General features: G+C 43.0%; 1 protein-coding gene across 4 annotated transcripts in view; it reads right to left on the bottom strand.

Annotated features, from left to right (window-relative positions):
• Positions 1-10,660: 10,660 nt before the first annotated feature.
• The window catches only part of LOC117347756 (copine-5-like), a 226,218-nt gene continuing 211,162 nt past the window's right edge, over positions 10,661-25,716 (bottom strand). For 2 of the 4 annotated variants that reach the window (XM_033919106.1, XM_033919105.1), the window contains exons 19-21: positions 21,288-21,345; positions 19,294-19,367; positions 10,661-11,904 (exon numbers count right to left, since the gene is read on the bottom strand). In XM_033919106.1, coding sequence (XP_033774997.1) covers positions 11,716-11,904; positions 19,294-19,367; positions 21,288-21,345 — 321 coding nt within the window. In that variant the 3' untranslated portion in view covers positions 10,661-11,715. Of the gene's footprint in view, positions 11,905-16,833; positions 16,896-19,293; positions 19,368-21,287; positions 21,346-25,716 lie in introns of those variants that run through there. The other 2 variants (XM_033919107.1, XM_033919108.1) reach the window with 2 other exon arrangements.

The raw sequence follows: 25,716 nt of genomic DNA on the forward strand, positions 1-25,716 counted from the left end.
AACACATTGCAATACTCCAGTTTTGAACGGATGAAGCATTGAACCACAATATAAGAACATATGAATTGCCGCTGCCGGGTCAGACCGGTGGTCCATCGTGCCCAGCAGTTTGCTCCTGCAGCGGCCCCTAGGTCAAAGAGCAGTGCCCTAACTGAGACTAGCCCTACCTGCGTATGTTCTGGTTCAGCAGGAACATGTCTAACTTTGTCTTGAATCCCTGGAGGCTGTTTTCCCCTATGACAGACTCCGGCAGAGCGTTCCAGTTTTCTACCACTCTCTGGGGGAAGAAGAACTTCCTTATGTTCCTCAGATACAATAAATCAAATTACAAGTAAAAAATAGACTCCCTTATCACATTCTTTATATTAATTTCACTGACGGCTCATTATCAGCAGTGACGCGTAAACTCTTAACTTTCGTTATCACAGAGACCTTTTGCCCACAAAGGCAGCTCTTCCATTTCCCACAAACATTACCACACATTGAGGTATTAGGGATCCTTTTACTAAGATGCGTTTATGGATTTAGCATATATGATCAAGAGACTGTTCAAGCTCAGTGTATTATAATCACATTCAGAAGAATTTGTCAAATAAGTAGGCCTTTAGCATTTTTCTAAAGGAAAGATGGGAGTTGGAGTCTGTTATCGGGGCAGAAAAGGGTTTATCCCATGATCCAACTTGAAAAGAAAAGCTCTATGGAAAAATCTTTTGTATATGCAGCCTTTTAGAGTAGGAAATGTAAATAATCTAAAATGCCGAGAAAAACTTTTTCTGTCAGTAAATTTAAAGTGATCAATAATATAATAAGGGATAAGGCCAAACAATGTCTTGTAACAGGTACAACCTAACTTGAATAATATTCTTGCCTCAACTGGGAGCCAATGTAGCGTCCAATAGAATTTAGTCACATGATCAAATTTTTTCAAGTTGAAAATCAACCAAACAGTTGTTTTCTGAATGATCTGTAACCTTTTGATATACTTTTCACTGGAGGCTAGATAAACGATGGTACAATAATCCAGGGAACTCAAAATCAGTGATTGTAACAGTAGTCTAAAAATGAGGAGGGATCAAAATGCGCCCTAATTGATCACAGTTTCCATAACACAAAATAAGTTTTCCCAACTAGTACGTTAATCGAGTGATAGATTTTGGTCTAAATAACCCCACCCCCACCCCTTTTTTACAAAACTACGATAGCAGTTTTTAGCACAGGCCAGCGCGCTGAATGTTCTGCACTGCTCCCGACACTTCCTATGAGCATCAGGAGCAGCGCAGAGCATTCAGCGTGCCAACCTGCACTAAAACCCACTATCGCGGTTTTGTAAAAGGGGGAGGGGGATAACCCCCTAAAATTTTATTTAGCACATGCTAATCCTTAGCGTGCATTGAATCCATTAGCACTCTCTAGTGAAAGAGTTCCTTAGGCAGCTCTTAAAAAAGCATCAAACTTAAATGCTCCCCTAATTACTTTTGGCTTTTCTCTCACTGTGGTGGATAACTCATCACCATCCTTACTGTAGTACTCCCCCCCCCCCCCTCAAAAAGTAAACATGATTTTGTGGTCATAATAACTCGTTTTCAGAAACCTCCCTCTTTTTCGCATTGGCATGATGATGCCGCAACCTTTTCTGTGTGATCATAGCATTGGGTCCATTTATACCCCATGGGACTGTCCTAGTAAAGCAAATGTGCCCCCCCAGCCCCTTCTGTCACAAGTGCATCTAAAGGACAGCAGTTCCCATTGGAATCAAAGTCATTTTCAGCCTTTTGGGCAAGTAATGATTTTAAAATAATTGAAGGCAAACATGCCCTTTATTCCATGGTGCATGTTAGAGAAACTATTCTCTTGTGAGATTGATGATATCTTCTCAAATTAGACTGTAAAAATGGATTTATATGAGGCTAATAGAGTAGCTGAGAGAATCAAATATATATATTTTTTTACATGAAGTGAGTGAGAGTAAATTAAGACCATTTAAACCCTGAAGGAGTCCAGGCTGCGTGTGTCAGTTTCCTGCTGTGCCACTGGTTTAGCCACCTTTTCCAATCACCAAGCCTCCACTGAGTAAAAAAGGTCTATAGAAATTGGGTATTATTGTAGGGGTTGATATATTCAAAATAATTTATCCTGCACACATCAGTCCTTTTCTACCCTATCGTACGGCTGCACCTCAAATACTGTGTGCAATTCTGGTCACTGTATCTCAAAAAGTACAGAAAAGGGTGACAAAAATGATAAAAGGGATCTTCAGCTGGGAGAAGAGATGGCTCAAGGGAGATATAATAAAGGTCTATGAAATACTGAGGGGAATGGAAAAGGTAGACGTGAACCACTTGTTTACTCTTTCCGAAAGTACTAGGACTAGGGGGCATGCAATGAAAGTATTAAGTAGTAGATTTAAAATAAACCAGAGAAAATATTTCTTCACTCAGTGTATAATTAAACTCTAGAATTTGCTGCCAGAGAATGCGGTGAAAGAAGTTAGCTTGGCAGGGTTTAAAAAAGGTTTGGTTAATTTCCTAAAACAAAAGTCCATAAGCCATCCTTGAGATGGTTTGGGGAAATTCACTGTTTATGCCTAGGATAAGCAGCATAAAATCAGTTTTATTGCTTGGGATCGTGCCAAGTATGTGTGACCTGTGTTGGCCAGTGTTGGAAACAGGATAGTGGGCTTGATGGACCTTCGGTCTGTCTCAGTATGACAACTCTTATGTTCTTACTCTTCTACCTCTCATTTCCATTCCTTCTCTATCCTATCAGAATATTTGTTCTTTTCTGATTAATTTTCTCTGTTTCTATTTGCTTGTAAACCACCTTGTTTTTATCCAAAGAAAGGCAGTATATAAAATTTTCAATTTTTATCAGCCCTTGGATCTTTTGCCCTCCCCCCTCCCCCCGTTTCAGTTTCTGTCTTTTTTTTTTTTTTTCTTTTTGATAATATTCATTATTAAGCAGCACATTTACAAAAACCACCAGTTCAGACAGGCTTTTGCACTAATCACTTTCACAGTAATTTCCATTGTATCTGGTCTTGGCAGGGTACCAAGATAGGTTCCTCCTTGACTGTGCAGACTTGTAGCACCCGACACACTAGCAGACAAGGATTGTGCGGGCGATTCTGAGAAAACGCAGCCATTCGTTAATGCATCCCTTCGTTAATGCCTTTTTATGGTAATCCCTCCTTGTGGTTGTTACTGCTTCTCTGGAATCTTAGGATTCGGTTCTTAAGAATATTCTGACATGCATTCTACTATTAATGTTTTCCTGCTTTACTAATGTTGAAATTTTATCTGCTAATGTTTGTTCATGCTTTCCTGGAATTTTGTGATCCAGTCTGGGGAGGATGTTAAAAGTGTGTCTGACTAGTTTGTCTACCTGTGTTACATTTGTAGCGATTGTAGGGAGCTCAAGATACTGTATATGTAGTTTGTAAACCGCATACGTGGTATATAAATTCTTAAATTAAAAAAAGTCCAAACTATTTCATGTTGCAGTCACACGGAGCCCATTGACCTCAGGTTTTTCTTCGCTTCTTTGTGGCCTGGCAGGGACCTTTATATTCGTCCATATTTTCTGATATTCTGTTACGGCTGCCGCCTCTACCACCTTCAGAAGGATGCTCCATGAATCCTTCACCCGCTCCACAAAAAAAAAAAAAAAAAAAAAGTTTTCTGAATTGACCCTTTTGGTTCCTTGTATCTAGTGCACATTTTTTCATGGAAAAATGGTTTGACTGTTTTGCATGATGAAGGTTTGCCCTAGAGATGAAGGAGTGAAATTGGCGTACCCATCCCTGGATATTTTAAATATCTGTAATATCTCTCCTTTTGTCTTCTCTAGGGTAGAAATATTTAGGCCCTCTTCTTCTAAGCAGTGGTAGAGGTTTCTACCTTGGATCAGGACGCTAAACGTTCCAACGCTGATTCAGTGCTTATAGGAATTCTTTGAATGTCAGAGCATTGTTGGAGCATTTTGCACTCTGGGCTTTGGTAGAAACATCTAGCATGGCTTAGAAAAAAAAAAGGGGGGGTAGGTGGGTTAGGTACTTAAGTGTTACCTCTAAAGGCTTATGCTATAGGCCCTGTACTTTTTTCATATCTTTTTTTCTCAGCTGTTTTTATCCTTTCCAAGGTATGGCTCGGAGCAGGTTTTCCAAACCTGTCCTGAGAGACCCCCAAAGCCTATCAGGTTTTCAGGACATTCACAGTAAATATGCCCGAGAGAAATTTGTCTGCAATGGAGACAGTACATGCAACTCTCTGATATTTGTGGATAGCCTGAAAATCAACTGGCCGGGGATCCTCTAGGACAGGTTTGGAAACCTCTTGATTACACAAATTCCCTGCTTCTTCACAATGCAAGTATACCACAGCATAGGGTTACCAGATTTTCCAAATGGAAAATCTGGACCACCCCCCAGGCCCGCCCAGTTCCACCCATCACTGCCCCAGTATGCATGGAACAGTCTCTCGGAAGAGGTGGTAGAGACAGACTGTGTCTGAATTCAAGAGGACCTAGGATAGGCACGTGGGAACTCTCGGAGAGAGAAAGAGATAATGGTTACTGTGGATGGGCAGGCTAGATGGTCCATTTGGCCTTTATCTGCCATCATGTTTCTATGTTTCTTTGTCTGTCATCTGCAACATCCTTCCATCATGTGCCCAGCTGCTCAAGCATCTTACTGTTACTACAATAAATTCATCCATCGTTGCTGGCAGCATCAAAGAATATTTCTAACATTTAATAGGTACTTATTATCCTGTTCATTCACTACCTAATTTAGTTTTCTTCTACATCCATTTCTGAAAGACAATCCAATTACCTTCTCAGATGATGTAAAAACATAGGCAACTGAATCTTTGAGAAGGTTCTACCAAAACCAGATAGAAATGGAAGGCTCTATTTGTGATTTACAAAAGGTTGTACAGAATATTGTTCCTTTTTATACTTTAACAAAAAGATTTAAACATAAGTTCATAAGTGTTCAAGGCTTATAAAAATGAGGACAGAGTCCTCGGGGACCTGGCAGGGATGGGGACAGAGCGGAGATGAAGACGGAGCCTGCGGGGATGGAGTGGGGATGGGGACAGTGCCCTCGGTGATGGGACAGGGTTGGGAGCAAAGCTTGCAGGGGCGGGGCGGGGACTGGGACAAACTTTGTCCCTGTTCTTTCTCTATAGTGCTAAACAGGTTAGCTTTGTGGTGATTAATATGATTGATCCTAGCCAATAAATGGTATATGTGATCAAAAGGGCACCATCCAACTGTACAGGAGGTCCCACAGTAGAGTATAAACAATGTTGGTAAAGGGAGATTAAGGATCTCAGAAACCTGCTTGGAACTAGGTAAATAAACCTTAGACTAAGACTGACTAGTTGCAAGTTTCAATCATTGATCCTCTAAACCTCCTCTTCCTTATTCTAAAACTCTCTTGCTGCATTCCACGTTTCTTTATTAGTCTTCCTTAAATCTTCACTTAAAAATTTTTAACCCAGCAATAAGACTTGATCGCTTATCTTAAAAAGATGCAGCTATCCAAAGCCCAACGGTTTCGCCAACTTTAATGGCGTTTTCAAGGGTTAACTGGTGACACTGCATGTCTTTTAACATGTGTCACTTCTCATTTAGGGCTGGGTGCCTCATGGCTTTTGCGTTTAACATGATCCTTGTATAAGCTGAGCCTTGTCTTAAGCATCTGGCCTGTATCTCCAGCATAGCAACCTTCTTCACTTTATTTTTTTTTTTTTTTGCATTCAATGATATTCCCAATTTGAAGATGAGCATGTGTAGGATCCATTTATGCTGAATGTTTTTCCCATGTGAATGACTGTGGGGTCCTGTGCCATGTGCGGGCACAGTTTGCAGCTTGGTATATTGCAGTAGAGTTCAGCAGAATTAGTTTTGACAGCAGATATTAAATAGAATATATGTGCTTTGATTACAGATTTTTTTTTTTTTGTCTGAAGGAATACTCAGCCGCTTTACCAAGTCCCTGCTGTCTCTAGTCCAATACATGACAGGAACACACACTCCTTCTGAAGTGCCATTACAAAGCAGCGTACAAGAGAATGGCGGATAACGAGGACAACACAATTCCTCTGCTCTGCCCAGGTTTCTCATCCTACTGCAATACTGTAGACCCGCCATAAAATCACTTCTAAGTTTCCTCTGTGCTTCTCACATGGCGTGTATTCCACCTTCTTGATATCTGCGCTCCTGTTTGCAGCAGTGTTTGCCGACACGAGCTTTGCGATCAACGGCTGCTGGTGATTTGGTGATGACCGAATAGAACTAGGACTGGTACAATTTCGTGACTGGACCACGAGTGGAATAAGAGCTGAAAAAGCAAACAAATTTATCTTCTTTTAAGGGACGGCTTTTGACGGTATATTTTAGGTCTGGATTTTGATCAGCTCTAAGGCTCTTTAATGCATTCTGTAAAATCAAAATGGACTGGTTTTTCCTGGTATTCTTAAATGTTTTGTCATTTATGTATTTTTGTAAGTGATTTTGATTGTTTTTTTTTATATTGTGTATGGTATTTCTTTGTTCTCCACCTTGGAGAAAGGCATGGGCGATTATGAAATTCAAATTTTACTGTCTACTATTCAAAGCAATAAACGGAACTGCACCCACCTACCTAAACAGCCGTCTAAACCCCTGATCCAGACTAAGAAGAACTCAAACCCCATTCTCCTATCCACCACTCAAGGGAACACAGCGTAAGAAGATGTACGACGGCCTCCTAGCGACGCAAGCAGCGAAGCTGGACCCCTCCATCTCCAACCTGCTGTCAACTACAAGTGACTTTAAATCATTTTGAAAAGAAATCAAAACTCTGCTATTCAAAAAATCTATACAGCCTTCTTACCCCCCCCCCTCCTTGCAAATTTCCAGCTGACCTCCTACCCCTCTACTAATATCTCCTCAATGACTCTATCAATTAACCAACCCCAAACTGCATCTTCCCTACAAGTATACCTCAATTCTCCATCCTTCCTTCTATCTGTCACCAATGCCTCTACTATGTAACCGACCCTAAATTGTAACTTCCTGGAAATGTCCAGCTATCTTCTACTGTAATCCGCTTAGAACTGCAAGGTACAGTCGGAATAGAAGTCACTAATGTAATGTAATGTAAATTACACTCACTGCCCAATTCAATGGTGCACACAGTTTGACCCACATTCTTCAACTGGTGTTGATTTTTCTATGCGCTGCTAGGCACCCATACCTCCATTAAAAATGCCATGCAAATTGTGATTTTTAACCGAGCTTTGAGATGCATACCACGCCTACAAAATTGGCACCAGAATCACACCTATGTAGGCGAATGCCAAAGTAGGTGTGGCTATCTCTGGGCGTGGCATTAGGCGGCTTATAGTGCCTATGTCGTTGCGATTCACTCAAAGATAGGCGCCCGAAAACCCTGGCCTACATTCCCAGCGCCTCTCTTTCACATTGCCGCATTTCCAAAACCAGCGCTGATGTGCGATTGGCATACAATCAGCAGTCGCTTATAAGGTGGCCACCGATATCGGTGCTGCTTCGGGAATCCGGCACCCTGGGTCCTTGCCCAAATTTGTGCAGGCAATTTTGAGCGTAGAATTAGGGGGATATATTTTATTTACATTAGTTTCTGAAACAAACAAAAGAGTCCAAAACTGATTTTAAAATGAGCCAAAATGCACTCCCCTTCAGTGATGCTAGGTTGTGTGTCTTCCCCTTTCCTTACTTTTCTCTTTATTAGTCCTCCCCCTTCTCTGAATAAGTGAAGGGTGGGCAATACTGTCTCTGCCCTCTCTATCCTATGCTTGAACTCTGACATAGAAAATGACTTGGGGACAAATTTTTCCCCGTCCCTGCGGGAACTCATTTTCCCATCCCATCCCCGCAAGTTCTTTTCCTGTCCCATTCCTGCAAGCTCTGTCCTCATCAGCACAAGCCTCAAACACTTTAATATCATAAGTAGCAAAATTCTAGAGCTCAGATTGTGATGTCATAATGCCTCATTCCACCAATGCCTAAGCTCTTTCTTCATCTGCACAAGCCTCAAACACTTTAAAATCATAAGTAGCAACATTCTAGAGCTCAGATTGTGATGTCATAATGCTTCATTCCACCAATGCCTAAGCTCCGTCCTCATCTGAGCAAGCCTCAAACACTTTTAAATCATGTGTTCGAAGCTTGTGCGGTTAAGGCAGAGCTTACAGGAATGAGGCAGGAACAGGGACAAAACTCATGGGGACAGGATGGGGAAAAATTTGTCCCCGAGACATTCTCTACTCTGGCACAGTACTGCTTTCCAGCACTTCTCCTTGTGGGTTATTCAGGTATCTACCACCCTCTCAATAAAGTGGTATTTTTTTCATGTTTCCTCTGTACCGCTCTCCAAATTTACACCATGGCCCTTGAAATTTTACCTTCCTAAATTTATTAAAATGTGTCAAATGTTTGGATTTTTGAAAAATATTCTTGAATTCCGTATCTCATCTATTAAGAACATTTTGAGGATTTTAAAATTCTTTGTAAGGTTTCTTTACAGATACAAGGCCAGTCTCAACCATTAGGCTTGACTAGGCATAACCACAAACCTCAACGAACCATTGTGTGTGCTTTTACCCACAGGGAAGGTGGGCAGTTGTCAAATGCTCATAGTCCATGTACCCAGACTGGGACTGAACACCACTGCCTTAATCTACCCCTGGCAAGAAAGCCGCTTCACTGGTGCACATCATACATAAATGGTCACATCACTATGAAAAAAAAGTTCTTTATTTAAGTTTAAGGCAGTCCAATACAAACCAGATCACATCTGACGATCAGCACAAAATATTTCACTATACAATTGTAGAGAATTACCTGTAAAAACTTCCAAAATCATGCAGAAGGAAAAGCATGGTGGAGGGAGGGGAGATTGAAAAGAGCAGAGAGAGTGAAAGACAGGAAAAGTAATCCCAAAAAGAGATGGAGAGAAAAAAAAAAGGGGAGCGGGAAAGAAAAAGACTGCAAGAAGAAGGTGGTCAAGTGCAGAAAAGAGGAAGAGAAAAAAGAAGGGCAAAGTGGGAGGGAAGGAAGAAAAGAAGCAGAGGAAGATCACTGAAGCATACTGAAAAAAACTGTACACTGAATGCACAAGCAAAAAAACAAAAGAAATTGACCCCAAAATATCCACAAAGAAGAAAATCCAGAGAAAACTAAAAAAACAACAACAAAAAAACTCTGTGGAGTGATGATGTTCCTAAATGGACTTTATTTGAAAGTGTCAAAGTTCCAAAGGTACACTGAAATCATCCACATAAAATAATTCCATCCACATAAAAATAAATCATCCACATAAGAGCTTTAAAGGACCTAGTCCGCTAGGGATACAGGACCCAACATGGTCCGCGTTTTGACAAAAATGCAAGCAGTGTCTCACTTCCGGCTCATCACACAATTGTTTCCCACGTACTCACCTTTATAGGACCCCTGAAGAAGAGTTTTTGTCGAAACGCGGACCGTGTTGGGTCCTGTATCCCTAGCGGACTAGGTCCTTTAAGGCTCTTATGTGGATGATTTACTTTTATGTGGATGGAATTATTTTATGTGGATGATTTCAGTGTACCTTTGGAACTTTGACACTTTCAAATAAAGTCCATTTAGGAACATCATCACTCCACAGTTTTTTTTGGGTTTTCACTGAATGCACAGCCAGTGAAAGGAGAGGGCTCGAGATGTGCACCCAACTGCACAGAATTGTAAGAGACAGCGTGGCTTTCTAGCGGGCTTGACATGCATTGCTGTGACATTGTGAGCGAATTACTGCTAAAGGAACAGGCTCTAATGCTTTGGCATGGCCAGTGATAACCTTGAGGCAGAACAATGATCCCTCCCTCTTTCACTAAGGTGCACTATGATTTTTAGCGTGCGGCGCTAAACGTTAACGCATGCATGTTATCCTATGGACGTATTAGCGGTTAGCGCACATGTTGATTTAGCGTTAAAAGGAGCCCTTCATGCTTTCTGAAACTGCTGGTGTGATGAGGGGGTGGCAGGAAAGAGATGCTATGAAGAAAGATCTCTGTGTAAAAAAGTCACTGTAATACCACATCACTGGGAGTCATTCCCCCCCCCCCCCAAAAAAAAAAAAAAATCTGGTATTTTGTGACCACAGGAATGCCATTCCTAAAGAACGGCCCAATACTGGCATTCTGAAGGTAGAGGGAAGAGTGACCCTTGATCTGATTTTAATGATCTGGCTAATGATCTCTGTTTCTAGAGGTAGTTTCTGTAATGGGGGGGGGGGGCGGCTTTAGTGAGGTGTTACATGTGAAGTTTGAGCTACATTTATTATGTGTGAAGTTTGAACTATATTTTCCCACAGGATGGAGTGACGTGACTGAAGTCCCACAGCTCTCTTTTTTTGAGGAGGAAAGAGTGTAGGGAGGATGGGGGGAGGGCAGGACCTCTGCAATTGGCATCTGAAGATTTGTGATCCTCCAATAAACAACTGCATCAGTTTTTCGGTTCAGTGAGAAATGGGAGATGGTGCTCGCCACTGGATCACAATCCACTACCCAACTGCGATATGGCCTTGTCATCAGATCCATGTCTAATTAATAAAAATAAATTAAGTAGGAATTATTAGGGATGTGCATTCATTTTTAGTCCAAAACAATGGTTGGGGGGTGGGGGGGGAATGGATTTTCATTTTTTTTCCTGAGTCAGAATTAGTGCATATTGTTCAGAAAATGTAAATGCACACTATTTCTGAAAATAAAACAAAAATTCTTGTGTAAATGGTAGGGGAAACTATCCAGGCTGCATACCCCTAGAAATTATACATTAGCTGATTATAAAATAAAGCTGGCAAGAGACGGAAAAGTGACAGATGTATCAGGCAAGAAAGTTCTGATTTTTCATGACACCTCTCTGCTGGGGTATGAGAAAAATATTGTAAGTTGTTGCATATGTTATTTTGTTTCTTGATTTTTGTTACTTGTTGCGCTATGGGTTGTTGTTTTATGCCATGTGGGCTTATTGAATGACATACTTTATTTCCTATCATATATTGGATTGCTTTTCTATGATTTTAATTGATTCTATAAACTGCTCAGAAAGTATTTTGATAGGACAATGTATCAAGTTTTTAATGAACATAAAATGTAGAATATATTAGGAAAAATCTTATGAGTTAATTGATGGGCAGGAGCTGCTACGTATGAAATGACTGGCAATGAAGCAGTTAGTGTATAGAAATCACCGGAAGAAAGAATTGCTTTGGATACACTGAGGAAGAGGAGAACAGTGAAGAGAGCATTCAATTTTGCAAACCAAATTAATGCAAGTCAAAAAATATATATTACATCTGTAAAAGAGCTGACCCGTGGTTAGAAAGATGGAACTCTGCATTTGGAGCCTCCAGAACTAAGGAAGTGACATCACAATCATGCCCCTCTCCACCAATCAGAGCACTGGAAGTTTCGAGCAGCTGTCCTGCCATGGTCCTTTAATATTGCTCAGAGCCATTCAGGGGGCACCCTGCGTTCACCTTTTTCAAACCGAATGCCATCCTGATGCTTAGCCCAGCATCGGTCTCTTAAGACAAGAACCTCTGTGTTCTGGAAGCACACACTTTCATAAAATCGGTTAAAGACCAGAACCAGCTACAGTGACAAGGTGTCCCAGACCGGTACTCTGTTCTTCTGTGACCATGCATCCCTGCTGTCATATTTGTGTCTGGAGGGTGAGTCCCGGCGGTGTGTACGGTGGCGGAGCTGGGTTGGGTTTGACACTGCGTGCCTTCATGTAGGAAATGAACTGATCTGGAATTTCTGCCAGGACATCCTTGGCAAGGCGAGCCATGCTGAGGACGTGGTTTCCCGTGCGATCAATGTAATCTCGGAACGGGACAAACTGCAAAACAAAAGATCAAAGCGCTCAGAGCTAGTACTCAGCAAGAATAATGTTAGCGCAGCGTTTAGCAGGTACTGTGCCCCCTTCAATCCTACCCTGCAGCACCCACTGCTGTTCTAGTTTTGAGAACCCCCCCCCCCCCAATACACATCAGTGCTATCCCTGTAATTCTAGTTTAAAGCTATCTGTTTACATCATCTTATGGAAGATCACATTCTGAGTTTATTTATTTAGTTGATTTTTTTTTTTTAGTCCATCCTCCCAAAAGTACTCAAGCATTTTCTTTATCTGTCCCAGTAGGCTTACACTCTTATCTAATGTAGCTGGGGCAATGGGGACCAGTCTTGTAGATATATTTATTATTGTGTTATATGTGTTGTACATGTTTTTAAATATTTTTGCATTTCAAATAAATTCCTGCACCCTCTACATTGTCCTGCAGTTTTGTTTTAGTTTTGCTTTTGAGGCTATGGAGCTCATAATCGAAAGAGAAAAACGTCCAAAAAGCGGCCTAAGTCGGTACTTGGACGATCATAAACGAAAGACGTCCAAGTGCAGATAATCAAACCGGGAATCGGACGTATTCCTAAACAACAGTGGCGTACCAAGGGGGCGCGGGGGGGGGAGGTCTGCCCAGGGTGCATGCCCCAAGGGGGTGCACACCTGGCAACCCACCGGGGAATAGGCTGCTGCCGGGGAAAGACTGCCATTGCCGCCACCAGGAACAAGCCAGCGCTGAGTTTTCCCTGCTTTTCTTCCCCGCGGGGCCGACCAACTCTTGCCTGGCTGCCTGGCTGGTTGCCTGGTTGGTTGCCTGGCTGGTTGCCTGGCTGGCCTGGAACGTCCTCTCCGACTTTAGAATTCACGTCAGGCGGCGAGAGTTGGTCGGCCCCACCGGGAAAAGAAAAGCAGGGAGGGAGAACTCGGCGCCGGCCTGTTCCCGATGGCGGCAGTGGCAGCCTTTCCACAGCAGCGGTGGCAGCAGCATTTTTCCCAATGGTGGTGGCATGGGGGAGGGCAGGGAGAAAGAAAGAAAGGGGGCAGGGTGAAACAAAGGAAGGAAGAAAAAATGGGGCATGGAGAGAGAGAAAGACAGGGAGAGAGAAAAAAAGAAATGTGGCACGGAGAGAGAGAGAGAGAGAGTCAGACATAGAGAAAGAAAGGGGGCATGGAGAGAGAAAGAAAGAAGGGGGTAGGGTGAAAGAAAGAAATGGGGCACGGAGAGAGAGAGAAAGACAAACATAGAGAAAGAAAGGGGGCATGGAGAGAGAAAGAAAGAAGGGGGCCAGATGAAAGAAAGAAAGAAATGGGGCACGGAGAGAGAGAGAGAGAGAGAAAGACAGACATAGAGAAAGAAAGGGGCCATGGAGAGAAAGAAAGAAGGGGGCAGGGTGAAAGAAAGAAAGAAATGGGGCACAGAGAGAGAGCGAGAAAAAGACAGACATACAGGAAGAAAGGGGGCATGGAGAGAGAAAGAAAGAAGGGGCAGGGTGAAATAAAGAAAAAGTTTGGGGAGGGAATGAGGTCTGGAGGAGAGGAAGCATATAGGAGGCTGAAAAAAGGTAAGAAATATTGGATGCACAGTCAGAAGAATAAAGTGCAACCAGAGACTGATGAAATTACCAAACAAAGGTAGGAAAAATGATTTTATTTTCAATTTAGTGATCAAAATGTGTCCATTTTGAGAATTTATATATGCTGTCTATATTTTGCACTATGGCCCTCTTTACTAAATTCCGGAACTTGGAGGCGAGGAGGATGGCAGTTTGAGTGCAGAGCTCCTCTCCCTGGACAATCTGCCTGCTTTTAAATATCAGCAGCAGTAGAAAAACAACTGCTTTTACATACAAGCAGCAGCGAGACCTACCGCAACCACCAAGAGCCCACAGACCCGATCCTGCCAGGAGTGTGAACTCCTCCCCCTGCAGTCCATTGGAGAGATCAATCTGCCTGCTTTTAAATATCAACAGCAGTGGAGATCAACTGCTTTTACACCTAAGCAGCAACGAGACCAGCCACAACCACCGAGAGCACACAGACCCGATCCTACCAAGAGTGTGAACTCTTCCCCCCATGCAATCCGCTAAGAAGATCGACTGTCGGCTCCGGGCGGCTTTCCCGCAGAGTAGAGAATCCTGCATTCACCGTGGGCCTCATCTGGGGCAGCCTCCTTGGAGCGGCTGGGGCACGGGCAGTGTGTCTGGGAGGGAATGCATGGATGGGAGAACATCGCAGGGGAGGAGACATAGGCATCCTGGGACTGTCGGCCAAGTCTCTTCCCTGAAGAAGCCCTTTCTGGAAACGTCAATTGCTCCTCCTAAACTTACTTGCTCCACTTCATCACTGACGCTGAAACCGTGGATTGAAGACAAAGTTTTATTTTATTTTTCTTTCCAGCTTATGATTTATCTTTAATCTTATCTATTGTTTTGCCTTTTGTCTTTGTTTTGTTCTATTTCTATCATTTAAATTTCTCCAGAATTCTACTGTTCAACGGCTCCCCCTTCTGCTTCTATTCCTTTCTCTCCTCTCTTCTACCTTCCAAAGTATTTAGATCAATGCTGTCTTGTTAAAATGTTTATTTTATTTTTATTTTTCCTCTAACTCTACTTTTCACTTCTCTATTACCCTCCAGGTACTTTAGTTAGATTGTGAGCCTTCGGGACAGTAAGGGAATTTTTCAAGTACCTTTCTTATTTCTAATCTTAATGTATATTTTCTGTAAACCGCTTAGAACCTAACGGATGTAGCGGTATATAAGAAATAAATTACATTACATTACAAGAAATAAATTACATTACATTACATTACATTACATTAACCACTAACTTTCACAGGTACTTAACCGGTTAGTGCTGCTAAAAATAACCAGTTAGCATGGAACTGAAATCCGACTATTTTGGAGGTGTTCTAGGGTGAGGTCAGCACATGGCCAGTTAACTACAGATATTTAGCATTTAACCGGACAGGTTAACTGCATAAATAGGACCGCAGTCAGTCCTATTTTTATGCAGTAACCCATAGCCGGTTAAGTGCGACATTTAGCACTTAACCGGCTTCTACATTAGCTGGCTCCAGAAACCTGGAAATTCAATGCTGGGGCCTGGATATAGCCCGGTGTTGAATTTTTGGGGTTTAACATCAGCAGCAAAACACTAATCGCCCCCCCCCCCCCCCCCCCGATGAATGTCAGGCCCATAGTGCTGTTGTCGGCGGCTGCCAATCGCGTGTCAATCACTGACACTGATGGCGCCATTGAGAGAATCACGGCTCTGACAAAGGTAGGCACTGAAAACACAGGCCAGGAATTTCCAGGCCTACATTTCCGGCGTCTTCCTCCGAGGCGAATCGCGCCTAATGCCACTGCCATGTCTAATGCTATACCTACAGTGGCGTAAGGCACCACAAAGCGCCTATGGAGGTGTGATTTTGGCGCCATTGTTTTAGGCGCTGGTAGGCGCCTTGTCAGTTTCAAATGTCACTTAAATGGCATTTTTCACTTAGCTTGGGTGTCTACCGGGGCCTAAAAAAAATGGTGCCATTTAGAAAATTCAGGCCACGGTAATTTTTTTTTTTTAACTATTTTTAAACAGTAAACTGAGCTAATGTGATCGAAATGTCATCAAGCAATGAAATAGCTTTTAAACACCACTGAGCGCAGGGTTGCTGTAGATGTAATTCTGGATCTGGTTTTAATCTGTCATTCTGACAAAAGAGTGCTATTTCACCTCAAATTTCAGGGCTGACAAGCTGTCCCTGAACAGACACGGCTTTAGATTCATTCATGAGTCAGCTTTAGGCCTTTTACAGATTAAAATGTGGAACGTGTCTGGCGAGACGAGTGTGAATGTGTGTGCGTGCGTGCGCATTCTGCAGAAATGTCAGCATGCCCAGGGATGGTGACCCATGCACTTGTCAAATGTAGCCGATTTTAATTTGGCACAGTCGAGTATTGCAGGAAGAAAGCCGGGCTGGGCTTCAACGCTAAGAAATGTAAGGTCATGCAGAAATCCTTGCAGAACTTACACCTTAAATGGAGAAACATTAGCTAGGACTTCAGTGGAACGAGATTTGGGAGTAATTATCAGTGCAGACATGAAGGTTGCCAAACAGGTAGAGAAGGCCTCTTCCAAGGCTAGGCAAATGATGGGATGTATCAATAGAAGTTTCGTCAGCCAGAAACCAGAAGTCATAATGCCACTGTACAGAACCATGGTGAGACCTGGGTGCAATTCTGGAGGCCACATTATCGTAAAGACGTGCTTAGAGTCGAGTTGGTTCAGCGGATGGCCACTAGGATGATCTTGGGGCTCAAGGGTCTCTCATACGAAGAGAGACTGAACAAATTGCAGCTCTACACCCTAGAGGAGTGCAGGGAGAGGGGGGCATGATTGAGACATTTAAATACATCACGGGACGTATCGAGGTGGAGGATGACATCTTCTTTCTCAAAGGACCCTCTGCCACAAGAGGGCATCCGCTCAAACTCAGAGGAGGGAAATTTGGTGGGGACACCAGGAAGTATTTCTTCTCGGAAAGAGTGGTGGATCACTGGAACGGGCTTCCAGTGCAGGTGGTCGAGGCCACCAGCGTGCTCGACTTTAAGAATAAATGGGACATCTACATGGGATCCCTACGAAGGTCGGGTTAAAGGAACTGGGCCATTTGCAATCAGACTTAATGGGGTGGGTCAGTAGAGTGGGCAGACTTGATGGGCTATAGCCCTTTTCTGCCGTCATCTTTCTATGTTTCTATCTGAACATTCATGAGGTGTTTCAAGTTTCAAGTTTATTAGGATTTTATATACCGCCAATCAAGGTTATCTAAGCGGTTTTTACAATCAGGTACTCAAGCATTTTTCCCTCTCTGTACCGGTGGGCTCACAATCTATCTAACGTACCTGGGGCTATGGAGGATTAAGTGACTTGCTCAGGATCACAAGGAGCAGCGCAGTTTTCCGTTGCTGCGATTGAATGAAGCCAGCCGATTATCTGCCAGACCATTGAGGGGAAAGGAAGTTGAAGAAATAATTCAGCCAGTGGCTTAAATTGCCCAATGGGAAAACTGGAGTAGAGAATGACAGGGGGACAAATTTGTCCCCATCCCGGCAGGAACTAAATTTCCCTGTCCCATGCCTGCAAGTTGTCGCTGTGCCTGCCCCAGTCTTGTAAGCTCTGGCTTAACCGCACAAGACTTGAACACTTGTGATTTTAAAGTGTTTGAGGCTTGTGCAGATGAGGACGGAGTTTGCAGGAATGGAGCAGGGACAGGAAAAGAACTCGCGGGGATGGAACGGGAAAATTAGTTCCCGTGCCATGCTCTAAACTGGAGTTCATTTTCCAATTTAGATACCTGCAGCTCTTTGGGAAAGGGAGAAATGCACACCTGTTGCGTCAGCAGCACTTACAGCAGTGGTCAACCATAGAAGATCGGATGTAACTCAGTTTAGAGCACGCAGAATCTGTCCTCCGAGCCCATGTGAGACTCTTTTATTTTAGACTGTCGGTATGTGCCATGTTGACCCTTTAAGCATGACTGGATGTTCACAGAAAGACACCCAAGTTCTTAATTAAAAGCAACAATGATGCGGGGCGGGGGAGGGTCGGGGATGCACATATGTTAATTTTAAGAGCATCAAAGTACGATCATGTTACCCCTCTGCTAAAAGATGCTCACTGGTTGCCAATTTCACATAGGATAACTTATAAAATAGCCCTTCTGACATTCAAAACCATGCAAACTAATTCTCCAGCTTTTATCGACAGATTATTGATCCCTTATGACCCACCAAGATCTTTGAGATCCATATCCCAATTTAATCTTAATATCCCTTCATTAAAAATAATTGGCACACGCCGTACTACCATCTTTTCTGTAACAGCCCCAACGATTTGGAACTCTCTTCCGCTTTATTTAAAAATGGAAAATAATTTAAAAACATTCAAAAGCAACTTAAAATGCTTCCTTTTTAAAGATGCTTTTAACTGAAGTTTTATTTTATTTCAAAGTTGATTTTAACTGATGTCTTATTTTAGATTTTTTTTTTTTTTTTTTTAACTCCCTGCCCTTTTGTACTTGCCATAAATGTTTCTTCCATTTACTATAGCTATTGTATTTCCTCCCTCTTTACCTTGTGTGTCTTTTGTTCGTTCGTCCACAATAACTTTGCATGTATTATTGTTCGCTTTGTAGTTTTTAGAAAGTATGTATTAACTGTAATATTGTTTGTCTAAAGGAAAAATTTTTTACTCTTTACAACGCTTTGTAGAATCGATAAAGCGTTTAATCAAATAACTAAATAAACAATAAACAATGTACTATAAAGAGACACGGACACACACCAGTCTCTAAGAAGGAAGAGTGAGGAGCAAGAATTGATGCTCCCTTCTCACCAACTTGATAAATCATCTGTTGCACCGAAAGTGGTCCCTTAATCTATAAAGCTCTGCTTTCTTCATACCATCCACTGGATGAGATACACTTCTTCCTCCGTATTCGCTGTGATAGGGGATTAGCAGAACCGCAAATACTGAAAAACCACGAATAACTTTTTTATATGTTATTTGCTGTTTTCTATTAAAAACCATCGTGAATATGGTGAAACTGCGAATAACATGGTGGGAGGCAAAACACAGTGAACAAAGTGCTGGGAATCAGTGATTTTATCTGTAAACGCTTGGAATCAGCGATTTCTCTATGCAAGCTGATGCAATTTGGGGGGGGGGGGAGGAGCCAGCAAGCTAAAAACCGTGAATAATCGAAACCGCGATTGCTGAAACCGCGAATACGGAGGGAGAAGTGTATATTTCTTTTTGCTGATCCAGAGGAAAAAACAAAACAAAACCCAACCCCAAAAGATCCCAAGGAATTGTAACTCTTGGCAGAGACTCTACTTCTAACACCGCTCTGGACTCTTTAGTCTAATCACCTCTGCAATGCTTAGACTGGTGCGATCACACAACCACCACAGCTTGGGACAACACTGAACTTTCCCTTAATGAAGGCTCACCTGGGGAATCTGTCTACTAGATCACTGATTTGGAGATAATATATTCTACTTCGACTTTTATTAAAATTCAATATACTATTCATCAGGTTACTGAGCGGTGTACACATTATTGAGGGTAGGAAATACAAATGCAGATAGGATAGGGAGCCATTTAGGGATTGAACGGGAGGGAGGGATCAAAGACAAAGTTTAGAGGTTAAAGGCGTCTTTAAATAGAAATGTTTTTAATTTGCCTACTTTTGTGTTCTTAGGGGTCCTTTTATTTAGGTGTGCTGCCCCTTAGTAATTCAACACTCCAGTATGCCCTGTTCCTGTGCCCCCCCCTCCCCCAACATGGACAGACAGCATGGGGCAGTACACTACAAGACCAGTTAATTTACCTGGACAATGTCACGCTCGGCTAGCTTCCCCCGGGATGAGATTCTGATTTCATCCCCATCCAGTTCCACCATGGCTGCAGGGAGACAAAGCAGACGGGCTTCAGTAAAGGGATTGCTAGAAGGGTAGCCAGGACACAAGGGCTTGAAAGTTTCCATTCAGATGCCAACACATGAGTATGGTGAATGGACCACAGCATTTTACCAACTTACAATGAAGTCACATGACCCAACCTAAAGGAAAATGGACCCAATGAACATGTTACCTCCTTTTCTGCGAGTACATTTTCCTGCCCAAACTCTCCACCCTAACCCCACTCCTGGGAAGACTTGCAGAGGGATGGCAGGCGATTTTCAGACAGCCAATTCCGAGAGCTATTTTAGCCACCATTAATGGCTTCTGACAGCTGCTCATCTTTGTAGACTGGAAAGACTGGTGACTTTCATGTCAATGAAATAGAAAAGGCCCAAGACCAACACAGCCCCCTTACTCATAAGTCTCAAGGCTACAGAAAACCTTACTGCCTACAGAGAGCACTCATTTTACATAGAGAATGACATGGGGACAAATTTTTCCCTGTTCCTGCGGGAACTCATTTTTCGTCCTCTCCCGGTGAGTTCTTTTCCTGTCCCTGCCCCATTCCTGCAAGCTCTGACCTCATTTGCACAAGCCTCAAATACTTTAAAATTCTAAGTGTTCGAGACTTGTGCAGTTAAGGCAGAGCTTACAGGAATGGGACAGGGACAGCGACAAAATTTGCGGGGATGGGACGGGAAAATTGAGTTCCTGCAGGGACGGGGAAAAATTTGTCCCCGTGTCATTCTCTACACTGCACCACTCTAGAAATCAAAATGTAGTAAAAATGACCCAAGTACAGGACAACCAAGCCATTGTGACATCACTGATGAGGTTGGCTCTTAGCCATTGGTGGAATGAGGCATTATGATGTCACAATACCAACTCTGGCCTGGTTATCAGAGGCTGAAACTTTTCACACCATTTATTTATTCAGTTTTCTATACTGTTCTCCCAAGTAGAGAATGACATGGGGACAAACTTTTCCCCGTCCCTGCCCCATTCCTGCAAGCTCTGTCCTCATCTGCACAAGCCTCAAACACTTTAAAATCCTAAATGTTCGAGGCTTGTGTGGTTAAGGCAGAGCTTACAGAAACGGGGCAAGGAGAGGGACAGCGACAAAACTCGTGGGGATGTACGGGGAAAATTGAGTTCCTGCGAGGACAAATTTGTCCCCCTTGTCATTCTCTGTATACAGTACAGAAGAACAAAACAGAGCTACTTTTCTGCTTTAAAGAAAGCACAATATTACCACCAATATTAGCCCTACTGCTAATCAAATCCAAGCTAAAAGCCCAGTTTTTTGATGCTGCTTTCAACCCATAACTCCCACTCGCTATAAAATTACCTCTGTCCATCCTATCATTCTCTGCAAGAAACTCCCCAACCTCCCTATATGTCCTGTCTGTACAAATTAGATAGTAAGCTCTTCTGAGCAGGGACCGTCTGTTGAATGTACAGTGCTGGGTATGCTTTTCAGCACTACAGAAATAATAGATACTAGCTGTAGTAGCACTGCAAGGACTGACGTCTAGCACCATTTCATCAATATATCTGACCATGTGCATCTCACAGTATTCAAACATTTATGAAACTAAATAGTTATGTTTTGTTTTTTTTTAACTTGGAAGTCATGCAAAAGTTTTCTTCTCCACAAACGTTCAAGGTCCCAGCCAGCATTTGATTCTTTTCCTGCAGCTGTCACACATAAATCCCAGGGGACAAGTCACTCAGCTTGACCCATGTGCCACACTGTGAATGTTCCCCACAGTAACTTACGGTTACATCCCTGGACATTGGAAAAAAAAGAAATTGACCACTGCTGTCAGATGACAGAAGAAGAAAAATGTACGCAACATGACAGTTTAAAGGGAATACATCGATTCCAAGTGGAAGCTGGGAGAGAACTGTTTGATCTTACCGTCAAATTCTGCCTGTCCTACGCCAACAATGATTATGGACATTGGAAGCTTAGCAGCCTGTTGCAGAGGAAGAGGAGAAAGGGACAGGGGTTGTGAAGAATGAGAGATGGAGATGATGGAGGAAAAGAAGGAATGGAAAGTGAAGAGAAAGCAAGAGGAGAGAGAATAAGTGAGTGAGAGGATTCGAGGAGAACAAGTGAAAAAAGACATGGGAATGAGAGAAAGGGGTGAAAGTCAGTAGACGATGTAAGGTGGTGGGAATGACAAACAGAAGAGGGAAAGGAAAGAGAATGACAAGTGGACATGGGTTGAAGGAGAAAGAAAAGAGGAAAAGATTTAGAATATAAAATATGAGAAAAAACCCCAAAAAACCCAATCTGCCTGCGCTGCTCAATAAGCAAAGAAGTCCCAGAAATCCCTCAGTACTTTTTTCATTAGATTTCCTTACACAACCAGGGAGGGAAATGTATTTAGAGGAGTTAAAATTCTTATTAATAATATTGTAATCACATCATATGTATTATTGTATTAATGATTGAGATGAGGATGGGAGAAAATGATTGTTTTATGTATTATTTATGTAGTTAATAGTGCGTTTTATGTAGTGTTTATGTTTAATCAATTGTATTGCACAATTTTTTTTTTAATGCAGGTCCAGGCTTGCATAACTGTCTAAAAATCGGCTGGGACCTGCATAAGCTCTGGTGGTTACAACAATCTCAATTAGGCCCAGATATTCAGTACCAATGCCCGGACATGGCTTGATGCTAACTATCTGGGCCTAATTCTACCTGCATCTGTCAACATTTACAAAAACGCTGACCGCTGTGGGCTGAATAATGGCTGGACAGTGTTTTAACAACAAACTAGATGTGGCCCGGTAGAGCAAATCCAGAACTGTCTGTACCTCACACTATGCAATTTTGGCAGATACAGTATAGTGTTTTTCCTTTGGAGGGCAGTATTGAGTAACAGAGCACAGTACTAGAGGTCTGCACGGGAATGGGGATCGCGGGAATCCCGCGGGTACCGTGGGAGTCCCGCAGGAATCCCCCCCTAGCCCACGGGACTCCCACGGGGACCCCCCCCAGCCCATGGGACTCTCATGGGGATCCCCCCTCTGGCCCAAAGGACTCCCACGGGGACCCCCCTCTAGCCAACAGAACTCCCACGGGGATGGAAGGCTTTGGAAGCAGGGTTCATCCATATAATATAATGGGCACGTCAGCCTTAGTAAAAGAGGGGGTTTATAAGTTAATTACCTGAACAGAAAACAAAAAAAGGGTTCCACCAAAGAGATTCCACAAGGAAAACAGCAGCGCAAACACAAAAGAAACTGTGGAATTGATGATCCTGTTAGAAGAAATTGCTGCTTTTTATGGGGACGGGCGGGGATGGAGGTAATTCCTTGCGGGGACGGGTGGGGACGGAGAGGATCTTGGCGGGGACAAGTGGGGAAGGAGAGGATCCTGGCAGGGACGGGCGGGGATGGGTGGGATTTCTGTCCCCGCGCAACTCTCTACACAGTACTGAAAAATAATACACTCTACTGCAGGTAAGGCGGATAAAACCAGGACTGGAGCAGTTTTATGGGTTGACCTGGATTTTCTGCGTAGGCCTCTTCCATCAAGACTCCAAAAAATCAGCTGGTCCTTCCGTATTAAAATAACAATTGCATTTGATTAAAAATATTAACTGCCAGCAATCAAAAGCAGAGAGATTAGGAAGAAGCGTGTAATTAGATGCTGGTGAACTGAGCGTGGGAGAGGAAGGTATAGAAACCATCTCAGACGGATCCATGGGCCAGCATCAAAGAGCTGCATATCCACTTCAGTCTGACCTGTCATAGCATATTATAACGGTGCAGAGATTCATTAGCGGAGAGGTAGCGCACTTAGCCTGTGTGCTGAAAAGCTCATTAATATGCTAATAAGAGGTACATGACCAAGCCAGGGCAGGGAGAAGAGAGGCAATGTTTATACAGAGCAGATCCAAGTGAGAGTCACTGTGGAAGGCAAGGAGTGCCAATGAGCAAGATCAATCACCAATTAATCACTCATTTCAGGATAAAATAAATCCAGCCTCTGAGCGGCAGAGGCTAGGGAAGCCTTGAAAGATGCAATGGTAAAATGTTTAAAAATAAAACAACAGAGCAAACCACATATGGGGGACAATTCAGAGAATTTGTGCAATTAGATTTTTGTTCCGGGTCTTTATCTGCCGTCATCTACTATGTTATGTCCTCTTCTCATTTTTCTTAGGGCTAGATTCTCAAAACTGCGCTATTAAAAACCAATGGGCCGCTGTCACAGTCGTTATTGTAGCAATTTTTAAAAAGTGAGTCATTCTCCCCAAAAAATGTTCACGCAAACGACAACAACAAATCTTTCTAATGTGGCTTCATGTGATATATCTATTCCAAGTGTTTTGTCATTTCTATCTGTTCCTGCCTAATCCTGAGGGGGCTCCGAGAATTGATTCTAGTGAATCTAAAACAAGTTCTTTGTTTGATATATGGCATGTTATAATGAGACTACAGTCTTTGTTTTCCGGCCTGCTTCTCAGCGTGCAATTTTACTTATGAAACCTCTTCAAAGTTTAATGAAGTGGATTCCAATTCGATTATTATGGATAAACAATTCATAGCATTCGATTCATATGGGACACCTACTCAAGCAATTTCTGCCTCCGTCATCTCAGATTTTTTTATCTATATACCTAAAGATGGAATTGTTAAAAAAAAATAGGTTGAGAGCCAGGAATTTTTGAACTTTCTTAGTACAAAACTTTTGTCTGCTAATTTTTTTTAAGGGAATATCTTAAAAAAGTTCTGCCTTTTGATAATGTTAAAAAAAACCCATTTTTATAGTAAATTGTTATTATATTCCTTTTAGGAAATGAGGTCTTGATAGGAGTGGGCAGAAGTCAATGTAGAGGGACATTTTCGATATTACGTCCAAATCTGAGTTTGGATGTTTTTGCAGAAGACACACAAAAAAACAGTATCAAACATGCCCATTTTCAAAACTGCAAAATATCTATCTTGGGGTTTTTTTTATTACCATCTTTAAGATGTGTGTGTATCTTTTTGAACCATTTTTGAAAAAAAAAATAAAACAAAAAACATGCCCAAAAGAAAAAATCACAAAACAAGCCATTGGGAGAGAGACAGGAGGCAAAAGGCAGGGAATAAAAGTGATCCACAGCAGGGGCAGCGGCGAGAGTTAGCTCCGCCCACCCCCAAGCATCAGCGAGGTCAGAGCCCGAACTCCCCCTTGAAAGGGGGCGGAGCCAACGGCGCCCAGCCGTTCGGCGCGCGGCGAAGGCGAGCGGTAAAGGCGCTCGCCTTAGCGAGAGCGCCTTTGCGAAGGGCCTTGCAAGGGACGAGTATCTACTATCAAGTATCTACTATCAAGAACACCGAGGAGGACTGAACGGTAAAGAAGCGACAAACACAGAAGGTAAGGAAGAGACAGACGCCAAGGGAACAATCCCACACATACAATCAAGGTGAGGTAGAGCGGAGACAGCACACACAAAAGACACAGCAAGGCAAGTAACATAAGGAAGCAGCAGGCAAGGAACACAAGCACACACGAGGGAAGCAAGAAATGGAAGCCCAAGGAAGTCAGAAGGTGAGCTTTCCGGTCTTCTGTATCGGCTGCAATATGTATGACTACCTCCCTTCGGGGATCCAGGCATACATTTGCAATCGATGCATGGAGATGGATAGCTTGAAATGTCAGGTAAGACTATTGGAAGGAACAGTGATGGAACTCGAAGACAGAATCCGAGCACAGGAGAAGATTCTAGTGGAGTACAGCCCAAACGACGAGGTCAAGGAACTAGAAATGTTCATAGAGGAAGCTCATCAGCACCACGTAGAGATCCCAGGGCTGGAAAACTGTACTCAAGAAACCCATGTGAGGAGAGAAGACACCCATGCAAACACAGAAGAAACCGAAGACGAGGTAGGAGACAACCGCACACCAGGAGAAATAGTGAGAGCACAGGAAGACATCCCCCCACCCAAAGAACAGGAAACAATTTCAAGAGTATCATTGGAGGAAGAAGACTGGCCCTACTCCAAGGACGTGGACCTACGCCCCCCAAGGAACTCCCGAATAAAGAAGATGGGGATCATCGTAGGCGACTCCATTATACGACATGTGGACAGCCACACCGCAGGAGGAAGAGAGGACAGAGTCGTCACCTGTCTGCCTGGAGCAAGAGTGAAGGATGTGACCAACAGGATCTCCAGGATCATAGATGGCGCAGGGGGAGAGGACACCGCTGTGCTTATCCACGTGGGAACAAATGATGTGAGCGGGCGGAAGTATGACAGGGAAGAGCTGAAGGGCCAGCTCCGCTCACTCGGAAGACAACTGAAGATCAGGGAGGTGAGGGTGGCCTTCTCTGAGATCCTCC

This window comes from Geotrypetes seraphini, chromosome 13 (genome assembly GCF_902459505.1).
Source record: "Geotrypetes seraphini chromosome 13, aGeoSer1.1, whole genome shotgun sequence".
NCBI classification, from domain to species: domain Eukaryota; kingdom Metazoa; phylum Chordata; class Amphibia; order Gymnophiona; family Dermophiidae; genus Geotrypetes; species Geotrypetes seraphini.